Source organism: Hydra viridissima, unplaced genomic scaffold (genome assembly GCF_058129835.1).
Source record: "Hydra viridissima isolate aposymbiotic clone 2 unplaced genomic scaffold, HvirCarnegie_v1 scaffold_13, whole genome shotgun sequence".
In the NCBI taxonomy this organism is placed as follows: Eukaryota; Metazoa; Cnidaria; class Hydrozoa; order Anthoathecata; family Hydridae; genus Hydra; species Hydra viridissima.
In genome coordinates this window covers 9,669,758-9,685,963 of record NW_028324312.1, presented here as the reverse complement: position 1 = coordinate 9,685,963, position 16,206 = coordinate 9,669,758, and the positions used below count along the sequence as shown (strand labels likewise).

The window sequence follows — 16,206 nt, the reverse complement described above, 5'->3', positions numbered from 1 at the left end:
AATCTAATACACTTTCAAAAAAAAATGGCGTCCTAATACGCTCATTTAATAATCCATGAGACTTTCCGCACTAAACACAAACAAACTTTTTCACAAAAAAAAAGCATTTGAACTAAAACCGTATTAAGAGATTGACGTAAGAAAACAACCGCAATTTTGATAAATGCTGAAAAAAAAAATAACGACATAAGCTTTTGAACTCTTTATAGAAATTATCTTTTTAATCCTAGCCAATCAAGAGAGAATTTTAAGTCATGTAACTCTCCGAGGAGCCGTCTAGTTTATGATAAAATGTCATTTTTATCCGGTTACATTGGATTAGAAGTGAATTTGAAATGTCACGTTACACGCAAGCCCCATATTACAATTGCGTTTTAACGAAAAGTATAGATTTTCGACGACTTGCTAAGCCATAAGAAGTTGTTTTAACTTAAGCAAAGTTGCTATTTATTTTAAAACAGTAAGAAGATGTAATTGAGATTAAAACCGTAGGACGATTTAACAGAAATTATGTAATGCGTTTGTTACAATTTGCGATATCCTTTTTTTGCTTAAAGAATTGAAAACCCTTCATAGTTTCGATTTAGTTAATACTAAATAAGTGAACGAGATTGAAATCAGTGGCACTTCTACAATGCTTTGCCGAAGAAGTCTTTATAAAACAACACTCCCGCATCATCACTACGACTTCAGAGCGTAAACGCATTCAACATATCTTAACCAAACTCTCTTTTTGTACTTCTCTTTGAAAAAAGTAATGCATTCAAGTTTTTTCTTCGTCGTTTGATATTCAAGCGGCTAAAAAATGGTAAGTAAGTTTGAGTGATTAAGGCTCTTCGAAGCATTTAAACTGGCTCAGGAAAGTTCGAGCCAACAAATGTAAAGGTGCAAGCAATTAATTGTTTGAGTTTAAAAAAGGTGGTAGTGGTTGTAAGTAAAAGAGTTTTAGAAAAGAGAGAATTGTATAATATATATATTGTAATATAATATAATTATATATACAGATTTCCGAATGAGAAGAAAAGTCAGCAAAACGTTATGCAGCTGTTAGAAATGTATTCAAATTTAAAGTATTTGGGCGGGTTTAACTTACCACCATAGATTCTGTTCATAGTGGTTAAGGTAATATTTTAATAACAAATTAGGGAATCAAATCAATCAAAATTTATAAAAAGAAAGCGATATTTATGTAATAAACGAATTTCCCATGGCTCAATTGCAATAACCAAACAGGGGGTTTCAGCTCTCCAACATATTTCCACGTCATTCGTCTATAATTTAAATGATTTATGAAAAATGTCCGATTTTTTTTTTAGATTTGCAGTGATTTCCAACAAAGTTATTACTCAAGAGAAATTTAGAAAAGAAATTTTGAATAAAAATTATGTGAAGCACACTGAGAGCACAATTTTCAAAAGCCTCATCTTTATCACCAACGGTACCACTAAAACAGATTTTTTCAACTTTTCTGTCGAAGATCGTCAGCAGCACAGTACTACACTAGAAATCCTTAACTCACTGCGTAGCTTGAGAAGTATTTAAGAGCACTTAGAGAGGCTAAAATATGTAAAACATTTCTTACGCTTTGTAGGTGAGGAAAAAACGTCTCAAAAAAAAGCGCTGAGTCAGCGAAAAATCAAATATTTAAATCAACGTTTCCACGTCCTTGTTTTGTGCTTCAGCACAGAAAAAACTCTCTTGCGAAAGCTGTTATGTTCAACGGATCGTATATCCGTCGAGTTGTAAACAAATATTTTTTTCAAAACATATACATATAGATATATACCTTAAAACATCAATGGAAAATGAGCAGATAAAACTAATCTTCTGGTTTCGCCGCCATTATGTTGGTTTTAAAGTTCATCTACATAAATTATAGCTCACATTATACTTACCGACCAAATCATATCAGATTTTGAAGATTTTAAAGTCTTTTAAATTGACCAGTTAGAAGGTCCAGATCGGTGCGTGTTATTTCGTAATACGCTTGAATCATACACGCGAACCAAAATTTAGTGTACTATAAAAATTTCATACTATTCTGACAAAAAAAGCAATTTTTTTTTTTTTACGCATTTTTTCTGTTTAAAAATTCATACGAAGCTTAACGAACTTCAACGTTTGCTCTTTGCTTTGGTACTATTGAACATTTATTACATTGGTGTGATTTTTTTTCTTTATCTAAAATTCCTTTGTTATTTTTATTTTGTAGCTGTTTGTTTTTCCACGAATAATTGTTCAAACACCCCCGTTGTCTTTAGCTTTATAATTAGCAGTATCTGGTTTCGGGAAAAAAAGCTCACCTTGTTGCCATAGCAAATATTGATTTTTTGTTCTTTTCAGCGTTTGAAACATTAAAATGATAACTTCGTAAAAAATTTAGCTAATTTTGCATTTTTATTATATTTATATATATTCATACACACACACAAATATATTTATGTTCTTCGTTAGATGTTTAAAAAGTAAAATTCGACTTTAAAATGGGAAATCGGTTAACGGAAAGTTGTCTTTTTGTTTTAAAGAGGGATAACGATGAAATTTTTACCAAAAGAATGAGTTTATTCTAGACGAAAAAATATTTAAACTTTAACAGTCTTCTTTTGAGACAAATTGATTTTATCGCCAAGACTTAAAGCCATGCCCTGAAAAAAAAAAAAAATTCAACGAACAAAACACGAAAGCATAAACAAAGCGCAAGACGAAAAAAAAATACAAAGAAAACAAGGGAGGGAAACAGAGAACAACAGACATACAATTTTATTATTCTCTTTATTTTATCGTTAATTAATCTGATTAGGAATTAAAGCGGCATAAATTAAAATTCATTTCAAACAGAAAGTTGCACAACTTGAAACAAAAAAAATTGCGTAACTTAATAACGATTGAGGATTTATAAAGTCAATATCCTACCTGACTTTTTGCTCGTATTCTAATGTGGCCGATAACCAACGCATCAGGCCCTCCACTTAATGGTTTTTCTATACTCAAATTAGCCAGAGCGTCCTCACCAAATATACTTTTGGCATACAAGTTTGCCGCTAGAAAACCACATTCGCCTGATATAGCCTGTTTTGATGATAAATAATATATCTATTTTAGATTTTTTCTTAAAATACTATCATCATTATCATCATTATTATTACAAGAGAAATCCTTGCTTTAGAAATCTTACGTCGCATAACTTTAAATTTATTATCTGCATTTAACTTTTTGTTAAATGCAGATAATAAATTTAAAAAAACTGATTGCAAATTAAATGAAAACTGAAAGTTCGTTGTTTTTTTTTGGAGGAAGGGGATGGGATGTTTATTTGCCAATTTAATGTGAATTGAATAATTAGCCGAACATACCTTCTCAGGCGTGAGACATTTCATATTTGTACATTTAATGATGTGGTCTAGATATTCACGAGTGTCGCTGATATTTGTATTGACAGACACCTAAAAAGAACAATAACACCATATTTACTCACTTATCACTCGTTCGTTAGGGCCATTGAACCTTTAATTACATTCAGTTGTTAAAAAAGAGAGCGAGAGAGAAGTACATAGTTTTTTAGCCACTCATTGCTGAAAAAATTTCACAGTACCAAAAAAGTACCTTGTTTTCCCATTCAAACTCAGCCCACATCTGTCGAAACTCAGTATCAGTACACGAAGCAGGAAGAATATAATCCATAATGTCAATGTGAATGTCATTCAATACAACGCAGTTTCTATCGCCGCTTCCACCGCTGACATCGTAAACAATATTACCAAATATAATGCCATTTTCAGTTGACGCAACTTTAACGCTAGCCTGTGAAAAGCAATTAAATTCAATAAACTGATTGGTCAACAACAACCATAGACAGCAGAAAAAAAGCTGAATTATTTTTACGATCAGAAAACCTTGATGTTGGAAAAGTCATGACCAGCTAAAGTAACAGATGAAGGCTTCTCAACCAATTTCAAATCTCCTAAAAAAAAAAAAGCTTTTTCTAAAATCAATAAAAGAAACGCTTGCAAACAAGTTATGTAAAGAAACACTTGCAAACAAGTTATGTAGAAAAAAAAAAGTTATATATATATATATATATATATATATATATATATATATATATATATATATATATATATATATATATAAAAATGATGCTATGGAGATTAAAGAGGCAGTTAAAATAAACAGTAAAAACATCTTACCTAAAGTAGCAAGTTCAAGAGTAACATTTTGCAATGTGTCTGTAGTTTGATTTACAATCAGGACATCCAAGACAATATCATATTGGTTTACATTAACATAGGCTTCTGCATAGATTGGGTCAGAAAAACCAGTTAGTTGTGCTACCTGAAATAGTCAAAATAAATCAAATCTTGTTCTAATCACTCTTGTATTATTTGGTAAAGCTCAATTAAGTAATAATATTTGTAATTCATAGAAATGTTGACAAAAGTATTTTAAGTGTTTTTGTTTTTAAAGCATTCACATTATGTCTATGAAGTGAGAACACTCCTCTACAAATTTCAATTTAGTTCTTCAAACTCTTAGAAATAAAATCTCTCATTTCTGAATGAATTTACCAAAGAAATAAATCAGATAACTCTAGTTTTAATAAAAATGTTTACACTTTCTAGCTACAGATAATAAGTAAATAATACACCTAAATTGAAATACACAATGTGTAAAGAACGATAATTTTATCAAGTTGCATAAACAACAGTGAATACATTAAATAATCAATTGCATATGTTTATCAAGAAAAACTAAATTAGTAAACAAGTTTAAAATGTTCAAAAATTTAAGTTTCATTAATCCTGTTTTCAGTTTTCATCTCTTCTGTTTATCTTGACTCTTTTACATTTTAAGGAAAAGATTATCCATTACAATTATTCAGTAATAGCCTCAACAGCAATAATGAGCACGATTTACTTTCAAATCCCTTTTTTTCATGGTTGCAATGTCTTAATGGAAGCAGTTTCCATGGTCATTACTTGCTGCTCCGTAATTTGATGGAAAAAAATTTTGCTGTGTAAAAAACGAATTATTAAAGACATATTACAACCTAGTAGTTGTAAGCCTGGATGAGTTTTTCAATAACTTAATTGTTGCTGCTTTTTGTGAAAATTTCATGTCACTTACATGAATGCTATCCATATGCTATCCAATGACTAGATATATTAGCAAAAAGGAATGTTCAAAGACACTGCCTGACTCATCAAGCAATAGATACTACAATTTTTATACAATGTGGAGACATACTATTGCACTATGTTGGTAAGGGTAACAGTTTTCTATTGGTCACCAATACTAATTATATAATCTAGAGTAAATAGCATCCTATTTTTTCTTAATCTTACTTCATGCGATTGCTAATATCACAGTAACAATTTACATATTATAGAAATTAGCCTATTTACATATAAAAGAAACTAGCCAATTTACATATTAAAAACTTGCTTTTAGCACTCCAAAATTATGCAAGAACAGCTGTTCTTATATAACTTTGCCTTACTTAATTACTTTAAAATCATTAAAAAACCCCTCTTAATTGATATTGATTTTTAAGTTTGGGTTAAAATTGGGTTCTAATAGACCTCATTAGACCTCAACAAAGTAAAAAAGGATTAATTATCTATGTACATTGTGTAATAAAGACACTTATTTTAAAAAGTTGTTTCAAAAAAAAATTTTTTTCTGTTTTTTTTTTTTTTTCTCTCCTGTTGCTGTTTCTACTTTTACTTGTTTTTTGTTGGTAAAATTTTTATTGATAAAATGGTCATAAAACCATGAAAACGTAAAGTCACAATAACAAAACTTGTCATTCCATTTAATATCATTTAGTCACATGCTAAAAACTTAAACTTAAAAAATTATGTGCAGGTGAATCTTTCTTTATAACACCAAAAAAAAAAAAAAATGCCACCATTGATGTTAAAAAAAAAAATTTTTTCCAGGAACAACATTTTACCTTGTTTAACTTTGAACTCATATTCTCATCCTCTTTTTTCATTAGAGGACTATTAATAGCTTGAAGTAAACTCACTTCAAATTGATTTTCTGCAACTGACTGGTCAGATTTTGTAAAAAGCTGTAAGAATGCGATTGATTCATCAGGCTGAGCAAACATTATTTTTTTGCTTGAATCACCTTCAAAAAAATTTCAGCAGTTACAATTTCAAAAACAAGAAATGTTGATAATATTAAATAGTTCTAGGAAGATGACTCTTTGAAAAAAATACCTTGATACTGAATGATTTGTTTGCTTCCATCTAACATGTCAGTTACAGCATTTCTGCACTCAACTTTAAACACGTGTTTCATGAAACCATTTTGTTCAGATAAAACTTTTATGCAAATGGCAAGCCGACCCAAATCATCTTCATTTATTGGTTTCTCTGGGATTCCAGATTTTCCGAAATGAATAATACTTGCTATCACAAACATTGCCTCTGCAACAAATTTATTTTGCACCACTACATCACTAGTAGCATCTATAAACTTTAGTGCTAATTTTGTAAGAGTGCTTCCAATAACACTTCCAATAAAGAAATCGCCTTTTATCAAGTAGTTTCTTAGAGGTGGTCGAGTGTCAGCTTCAACTGTTGATAATTTTGTAACAAATGCACTCTGGGTAGCATATGTACCATCTGCTGTAACCATCATTCGTTGAGAAGGATTTGATTTTTTGTCCTCTTCAACTGTTTCTTCTCCTTTTGCTCCTGCCATTTTTCTTAACTCATCATCAACAAGAGGGAGTTCCCCAAGACCATCTTTAATTTCATTCATAACAGTATGAATATCATTTGGTTGCTGGCAATATTCTCCCAAAATCCACAGGGCGTGGCGGTGTATTTTAACATTCTTGATAGTACGAAAATTTTCTAACAATTTCTCTAATATAACTGACTTTAAGGATACAAATTTTAAAACTGCTTCTCGAATAAATAATAACACTTCAAGTGCGGCTTGCTCATTTTCATCACCCAAAAACTCAGTTAACATTGGGACAACTGTTGGAGCAACATCAGGATATTTAATGCAACATGAGTGAAGTGTTCGGACTAAAATTTGGCGATAGTTACCAACTAAATCTCCTTTTTCACCTTCTGTGTGTGTTTTAGTAACCTCTTTTTTAAGAATCATCACAACCTAACAAATAAACAATAGTGTAATTGACAAATAGCTTCAAGGATGGTATTAAGTGCTTATGTAATCATTAGATTAATATTAAAAGTTAATACAAGATTTGACTTTATTCAGATATTTTAAATATTAAATAGTAAAAAATGAAATGAAAATTTTCTAAAAAAATTTTCTTATAAATATAATTTTAAATTGAAACTACCTCAGTAATGTTTCTAAGGGTAATTAACTCTAGAACCAATTCTAATGTTTTCTTTCGAACCTCAAGATCTGGACTTGCTAATACACGCATAATATCCATTACCAACTCCTACATAATTCATTTAAAAAAAAGTCAAAGTGTTGTATGCTGAAAAAAAGAAGGTGCATTTCATTTTTAAAAATACATATTTTAGTTACCTGTAGAACTCTTTCATGAGCTGGATTTTCTTTCAACTTGATCAGCTTGTCAAGCACAATGAGCTTCACATTATTGTCACTTTCTTTTAATATCAACTCAATATAATTGCTTGCTGCTGCCTTATAAAAAAAAACGGATTTTATGTTATTTTTTGTTTTAAAGAGCAGAACTATTTTTATTAAACTTACACAATACTATTTATAAAATTGTAAGCACTTAATCTGATTTTTAAAAGAGAAATTCTACTACAAAGTTAAGAGTATATTTCTGTTCTGTAAAATAAAGCTTTTCTGTTCTGCAATTCAATTTTAGGTTAGCTGTAGAAAATTGAAACCAGATTTTTCTAACAATAAATAGCAAGTAACAATTTAATTATTGTATATCTAAATAAACCTAAAATTACACTTACTTTAACTGCTGTTGGAGCCGATGACAGTGTGACAAGAGTTCCAGCAGCTTCATAACGCACAGCATTAGAAGAAGAATTCAACAAATTGTAAATGCATTTGATGAAACGAGAACGCTCTTGTGGGTTAGCAATACAAACCTTGTATATAAGCTCCACAATAACAAGCTGAAGTATTTCATTAAAGGAGTGAACTTGGTCAATGCAGGTGCTTAGATAGTCCAAGGCTTTTTCCTTAATAAGCAATAACAAAGAGAATTGACCACCAACATAATAATAGAGAAAATAGTGAAATATTAGAATATAAAAAAATTCTTTTGATAAAAAGCTGAGCCTTTGAAAAGACATAAAATTTTAAGTTAGAAGAAAAAAACTCAACATAAACAACTTACTTGATTAACATGAATTAACATCATGAAAGCATTTCGTTTGCAAGATGCATCCTGTTCTTTTTCAAGGAACTCATAAACAAGTTCAGGAGCATCAGGTATTAAAAAATCAAAGTTTCTAAAATAAATATTCTACATTTAAATATTGACATTTCATAACACTTTCTGTGCAGTTTTTGATTATTATTTTTCTATTTTGTTAAAAAGTACACCAATTGTATATACATAAAAAAACTCTCGAAAAAATAAATTTTTTATAAGGAGATTGATGTAATATTCTGCAAAAATGTTCATGAAACATGTTTTAATTAAAAAGATAAAAGTTTTATTCAAATCTACAATAACATTAACTGAGGAATGTTAAATAATGACATGAACATCTCACTTTTTTTAAATAAAGTTACTAAACATTAAACTGTTTTGAATATTACCTGTATATTGTATAAATGGCAAATACAGCATTTCGACGCACATACGAGTGACGGTGTTCAAGACAAGCACGAATAGCAGGCATTAATGGTTCTATCAGTTCTGATTCCTTGAGATTAAAATTATTATTTTTATATGAATAAAAAATTTTAATCATAAATTATAGCAAAAATTATTTATGTAATAAACTAACATATGAATGATAAATGAATATACACGTGCATGGAATTACAGTTATTACTATACATCTAATTGAACCATTAACACTTCTTGTAAAACATTTCACTAAAAAATTGAGCTGTACATAAACTTAAAAAATTATTCTAATTTTTCTTTAAACAACATAAGAATGCATTATTTAGGTCTGAAAACTTGTAGAATGACAAGAGTATTTTACTTTAAAAGGATTATTGAAAATATATGGTTATCAAATTATTCATGCAAACAATGATCTTTTTTTTTTATATTTATAAACTATAACCATAACTACTGTGATGTGACCTAACAAAGTTCTGTAAGGAAGTTCAAATGTAACAAATGATAAAGTTTGTATATTGTAAAATAAATATTCGGAGAAAATACTTTTGTTATTCTAACTCGATATTGTTGTAGAAACATTTCTGTAAAAAAATTGATTGGATTGGTGGAGAATTTAGCCAATCAGAGTATTTGCTCTACAGAGATTTAAATAGTCAATATAAGCTGGTGCCATATTGAAAATTGCATCAAAAATTGAAGTGATGAAAAAATTAAAAAGTGAAGAATTAGGTTTTTTATTGTGAAAATCTTATTGTTAAAAAACTATTTTGATTAATGACACATGAACATGATAAGTTTGGAATTTGTATGTTAAAACAATCAGCTTACATGTAAATTCGAATATTTTAATGAAAAATGCAATGTTACTTTCTTTTTGTTCCTCTTTTTTTTTTTTTACTGTATACAAAAGAATATGCTAGCCTTACAAAAATAATTTAATTTTTTGTTTTAGGCCCAAAAAGATATTACAAGCCATATTCACAACAAGATATGAATGAAGCATTGAATAAAATAAAAAAAGAAGACCAGGACAATTTATGCAGCAACTAAATTTTACAAAATACAAACACAATTCTTGTTCAGCTAACACAAGGTCGAGCTAAGATTCAAATTGGCCTTCCAACAATTTTTGATAAAACTGTATATGTTAAAACTAAAAATTGGGAATTATTGGCTTAATATAACCAATTTTGGAATGCTAGTCACAAAGAAACTTCTTAAGGGTGTATCTATTTTAGCACATAAAATGAATCTTGACCAAAAAGTAATTGGCACTCATTGGGCATGCATTTTTTTCAAGAGACATTCAACACATTTGATTTGGAAGGCTCAGACACTTCCAAAACACAGAACTTTTGTTTCCAAACAAAATATTAAAATGTGACTCTAAAAAATAATAGAATATATCTATAAAAATGATTTATCATCTGTGTTTGAATATCCTAATCGAATTTGGAACCTTGATGAGTTTACTTACGACCTGTGTCCATCTATTAAAAATACAATTAGACAAAAAAACAAGCGATTGTATAACAAAACTGCAAATAGTGATAAAGAAAGTTTCTCAGTAATTTATTTGCACCATCTTTGGTTTTGCATCTATATGAATGGCAAATCCTACCAGAAATTGCAGCTGACTTTCCTAAAGATTGGGTTATGGGTAAATCAGCCAGCGTTAACCAGATGTCCAAACATTTTATGATTAAATATCTGGACCTTTCATTGGATTTTTAAGAAAAGATAGTGACTCATTGCCAATAATTCTTTTTTTAGATGGCCACAAATCACAATTGACCTTAAATTTGGGATAATTTTGTCAAGAAAATGGTATTGTCATTGTTTGTTTGCCACCTAATTGCACCCATTTTGCACAACCATTGGACCAAATTTACTTTTGTGTTGCAAAAGACGTTTGAACCAACATAATCACAGAATGGAGTATGCAAAACCTTGGAATTTTCTATAGGACATTTTAACTAACTTCAATACCAAATGGTTTTAAATGCTGTGGTTTGTGTTCTTTTTTACTAGAAAACTTAGATTTAACAAAACTCCATTAAGTGTACAAGAAAATGAAACTCAAATGAATTCTAAAGAATCTGCTGAAATTCCAGTTATAGCAGAACTATTAAGTCCAATTGATAAGGCCAAAAATCTTTTCAAAACTGATATGCAACTAAAATCTTTTATAGCCCATTGTAATCTTATGCATTGGACAGGTAATCTTTGAATTGTAATTGTAATGAAATATTGTTGACAGACATTGTAATCTTATGCAATAGAACAAGAAGCCTTATTTTAATACTGGCAGAATAAAATGGACAAAAGAGAGGTTGTTAATCCCACAACTCGAGAACAGAACATGGTTCTAGAAATGCCATTGGAGAAAATTCCAGTAAGTATTGAGAACTTTAGAAAACTTTAGCTAAAATCTAAAATTGAAATTAATCAGATGGTTTTAAGACCAGTTAAAGGACCTTTTCAAACGAATTACTGTTTTTCGAGTCTGCATTTGTTAGTCCAGAAGAATTTCAGAGTAAAAAAGTACCAAAACAAGCAACAAAAGTTTGATCAGTCATCACATCTGACAAATATATTGGTAGTTTAGAGGAGAAAAAGAGAGCTAAAAAAACAATAAGACAGAGAACTGAGAGAAAAAAAGCTGAAAAAGAGTCTGAAAAACAGGAAAAATGGCAAATTCGGCTAGAAAATTTGAAAGAAAAACAAGAAAAAGCTGCTAAAAAGTCTCAAATTAAGTAAAATTATACCCAGAATAACAGAAAAAATTTGTTAATTTTATATTATGTGTAGAATTGATAAATTTCTGTCAGAAAAATAATGTCTTTAGTGAATTAGTCATTTTAACATTCAATAAGTATACAATACTAAACATAAGGATTTTCTTTTTTATTTATTAGGATTTTCTTTTATTCCACAAAAAATTATATTACTATGTTTTTGCTATCACCTTGAACTACATTACAGCTTAAATTAAGACTTTTTAGAATGAATTCACCCCTTCAATATGGACAAACTGAAAATTTTTTTATTATTTTACAATACTATCAAAAAATAAGAATTTGAATTCATTACTTATTAGTATAAACTTGCTCTTATAAATTGAGATATTGAGAACTAGGACTTTCCTACACCACACCACAGTATTTAATGTTTGTTGTAATCTTTTGTGACAAAAATGATTAAATTAATTCAATTCTTACCTTCAACTTGCACAAAAATCTTAATGTTGAGCCTCTTATAAACTCATTAGGATGCTCAAGATCTTTTCGGTAAGCATCACAAACCAAGATCATTTCTTGCAGCAGTTTTCCATCGCTGCTTGTTTTTGGAACAATTTCCCAAAAAATAAGAAGCAGTTTTTTTATTGTGTGATCTTGCAAAGGCAGCACAAATCTAATTATAGTCATTAAAACTGATGGCATTTTTTCACCATTAAGAAGTTGATACATAACCTTTTTTAATGCCGCAGTTTTTACAGGTATATCACCACGCTCTAAATATATAAATATATATTTCTAATTTTTATATCATAATAGATATAAAAAAGAGATAGTAATAGATAAATAAATATTGTACTTGTACATCAAAAAGCACATTTTGAAATTTATCAAGAAAATTTACATCATTTAAACTGAAGCATTTTCAACACAACATTATAAGAAGATTTTTTAGGACACTAAAACTCTTACAAAAATCTCACAGAGAAATCCACTTAGGCTAGAAAGATTTTTAAAAATACAAAACATTGCTTTTCAAATTACTGAATATTAAATTTTCTTATTAACATATTTTTAATTGTTACTACGCTAGTATTTCTTTATTAAGTTAAATAAAAAAGAAATGTTACAAAATTTCTTTTTGTTTTTTTATTTATTTTTTTTGAGTTTAAACTTTTATTTAAATTAAATAGCAATATTTAAATAAAGTAGAAGGTGTTAATTCCTATATCTATATATAAAAAAAAAAGCAGTATTTGAAAGTTATCCAGTAATTGTTAAATCTTCAAAAACTTAACTAAACTGAATAAAATCAAGGAATAAAGATATCTAACTTTGTTTACTTTCAATTTAACATTGTAAATATTTTCTTCATTTTAACTGAATGAAACTGAAAAACACTGCATAAAAATTGAGTCACTTTAATAGCTTAAGATTTCATATTTTGATTAAGTTGTGAAACAAAAAAAAAAACAGTACTAAAAAACAAAAAAAAAAACTGTAAATTATGATATGAAAAGAATAAAAGCCTTAATGTTATAAATTTGGAAAGATTGAAAGGAAGCCATAAGTCTTTAAAGAAAAAGCCATACACTAACTATCCCGAAGAAATAATAACCCCATTTATTTACCACCAAAATTTACTTTTTTGCAACTATTGTTCATAAAAACTTATAATCAAAATTCACTTAGTATATTATTTCTGTATTAGTTTACATAGCTTAAAGTGAAGAGAAATTAGTAAAGAGACTTTTATTTCAAACAAAATAATTGGTAATGAGTATCAAATCATAAAATTAAAAAAAACTAAACAAGATCCAAAAAAGAATAACAATGCAATTTATTAATTATTCAACATTTAATGGAAATTTAAGGTATATTTATTTCATGTTTTTAGACAATAAGTTAAACTGCTTGACAAAAAGGGAAAATTTTCAAGGGAAAAATTACTTTTTAAAACTTATTAACAAAATAATTAAGTTGTTGTCTGGACAGTTTCTAAACATTTTTGTTGCATTTTCAATGCAACAAGAGTGACAAGTATCTTATAACCATATTGCTACAATAAAAAAAATTCAATATTATTTAACACCATTCTAAATATAGTATAGCCTTTTCACTTTCGTGGATTTTGAAATTATAACTGCTGCGTTAAGGTTATAGAAGAACAGACAAATTCCTACCATATCTAAATGCTAACGAAATAGAGCAGTCCAATTAGTTCTTTTGAATATAAATGAGCTGGTAATAAATTAAAATCGATTTATCATTAACAAAAATCTTATCATGTCAAGTAAATCATACATATTTGCACTGGTTGTTCCATGAAAATGATTAAAAAGTGCCTATAAATTTTCCTTAAACTTTTGCTTACCGAGATCTTCTTTGAGTTTTGCCTCTGTAACAGTTTCATTCTCAACTGGATAGTTTATAAGTGTATAACAAGGAAGCTCTGCAATAGATGTCATTCCAATGAGTTACAACAAAATTGTAAAAATTAACCAGATTTTTTTGCGACGTTTTGTAGTACACCTTAGCCTTTTTAAATTCGGATGTTGACGTGCTATATCGCCCAACCAATCAATTAATTAAAAACAACTATAATACTTTGAAACCGAACCGGCTAGCCGGTTTATTAATAACGTCGTGCAGAGGACTTAAACCTTTAAAAAAATCATTTCTGATTATAAAAAGTTCAATAACTAACTTTAAGAATTTCATTTAATATACTTTTTTAATATCCTTAACAAGTTCCACCATTTTCGACTCATTTTCCAGCAAGAAACCTGTTAAACTTAACAAATAACCATCTGTATTGTCACCCCATATAATTGTTTTTATCTTAAGACAAACAGTAATAACAGACAGTTGCTGGCAAAAGGACAAGAACACTTCTTTTTCTACCACCTTTTGCTTTGTAACATTAATTTTACTTTTAATTTTATGGCATGTTGCGGTTTAGTACTTTTGTGGTTTAGTAATTTTGTGGTTTTTCACAACGTTTAGAAATTTTCAAATGAAATTGCACATGTTAAAATGATGCAACCATTAAATTTTTATGGCACTTGTTTGTTATTTTTGTAAAATTTTTAAAAACTTAACATCAACTAGATAATTTCTAATCCGTATTTAAATTATAAATTATAAAACTATTTATTTGGTCGCAGATTTGTGCGAAGAATGATGAATCAACTGTAAAACTTCTGCGCGTTATGCATCACCCAAATGAAACTTTCCAAACGCCATCTTCACTAAACAAAAAAAAATTCTGTTGACTGATAAATCAAAGTATGCAGTATACTGAAAGATAATAAACTTGACATCCTGACAGCCAGAGACTTAACTCCCAATTATCAGTTTCAAATTTTTAAACGCAGTGGAGGAAGTCCAAATAAATTAGATGCTTCAGTCTTCAGATTTTAGAATCGATTCACTTGATTCACCGTACCGCACGAACTCACGGTACCTTTAATCAAGTTATGTTCAAGAAAATCATTTAAAAGATGTTTCCTTATGATGAGCATAAGGTTCTACTTAAATGGATCCATCAGCAAGATAATCACCCGAAACAGAGTATAAAATTTGTTCAGAGATCGTTTAGAGTTGCGATTAATAAAGAAGTTTTCAGCTTTTATTCGTGATTATATTAACCGAGTTTTACTTAATGATGCATATTAACTAAATGTCTAATTTCACAAAAATTCCGTAACAAAAAGTCAAGCAAGTTTTTAAAGTTGTTAATGCCGGCAGCCGTTTTACTTTAACTGACAATACTTCATTTTTGTTTTGTTTTGGTTTATCATTGCGTCATTTTAGGCTTGCAAAACAAACCTGAGTTTGGGAAAAAATTTGCTTCACTGCGGAAGCGCGAGTAAAGGTGAGTTTCCACTCATCCTTTTTAGCTACGGGAAGGGGAAAAGGATGGGAAAATTAATCAAGTGAGCATGCGCAGTGATTAATTTTCAAAATTAAATTAGAAACTGCGTTCGCTCACGTGATTAGTTTTCCCATCCCTTTCCCTTTCTCGTAGCTAAAACGGATGAGTGGAAACTCACCTTTAGATATCTAGTTAATATATCGCGAGGTTAAAATTATTTTGTTTTATCTCCAAGTTTAAACGTTGGGAGAAAGTTTTTGATTTTTCTCTTAAAGTAAAAGTTATTGAAAATTTTAGTTTTAATTTTTAAAGAAACAATAACTTATGCTTTACGTAATTTATGTTTGAACAAATTATTTAGAAAATAATTTCTAAAATATAGCGTATTTTAAAAGTAATTATTGCTTACTAAAATTAATAACTCATTTTCTCCCAACTTTTTAAATAGGAGATAGAACAAAATAATTCTAACCTCGCGATATATCATCAGTTTTATTAGAGACTTTTCAATTGATTGATTTCACTGAATTTATTTCCCGACGTTACTTTAAAACAAATTTGTTAAATGTTTATTTATACTTTAATAAATATATATATATATATATATATATATATATATATATATATATATATATATATATATATATATATATATATATATATATATATATATATATTTATATATATATATATATATAATTTATAAATTGTTTAACTTTAATAAATGGAGAAACTTTAAATTGGGCAGATCTTCGAGTCGTTAAATAAGAAATGATATTGTAGACTCGTTTTAAAAGGAA

At 28.6% G+C, this 16,206-nt stretch overlaps 1 protein-coding gene and 1 long non-coding RNA gene across 2 annotated transcripts; one reads left to right on the top strand and one right to left on the bottom strand.

Annotated features, from left to right (window-relative positions):
* The first annotated feature begins 358 nt into the window (after window positions 1-358).
* LOC149880388 (uncharacterized) lies at window positions 359-2,245 on the top strand. Its single transcript, XR_016446216.1, has 3 exons — window positions 359-808; window positions 1,005-1,122; window positions 1,317-2,245. It is a non-coding gene; the product is annotated as an uncharacterized LOC149880388 (long non-coding RNA).
* A 296-nt stretch (window positions 2,246-2,541) lies between these two features.
* Window positions 2,542-14,183, bottom strand: LOC145186222 (coatomer subunit beta-like). Its single transcript, XM_080062326.2, has 15 exons — window positions 13,904-14,183; window positions 12,013-12,305; window positions 8,755-8,861; window positions 8,327-8,441; window positions 7,938-8,168; window positions 7,528-7,647; window positions 7,331-7,438; window positions 6,225-7,134; window positions 5,954-6,132; window positions 4,188-4,332; window positions 3,894-3,961; window positions 3,604-3,801; window positions 3,354-3,443; window positions 2,914-3,069; window positions 2,542-2,645 (listed from the first exon to the last, which is right to left on the bottom strand). The coding sequence occupies exons 1-15, from the start codon at window positions 13,995-13,997 to the stop codon at window positions 2,583-2,585; spliced, it is 2,877 nt and encodes a 958-aa protein (XP_079918452.2). The 5' UTR covers window positions 13,998-14,183; the 3' UTR covers window positions 2,542-2,582.
* Window positions 14,184-16,206: the final 2,023 nt, after the last annotated feature.

Excerpts from the sequence above, each read along its gene's own strand:
- LOC145186222 (XM_080062326.2), bottom strand. The coding sequence starts at position 13,997 with ATGACATCTATTGCAGAGCTTCCTTGTTATACACTTATAAACTATCCA. Across the intron at positions 3,070-3,353 it reads AATGTCTCACGCCTGAGAAG|GCTATATCAGGCGAATGTGG; the intron begins GTATGTTCGGCT and ends TCATCAAAACAG. Across the intron at positions 2,646-2,913 it reads GAATACGAGCAAAAAGTCAG|GGCATGGCTTTAAGTCTTGG; the intron begins GTAGGATATTGA and ends TTTTTTTTTCAG.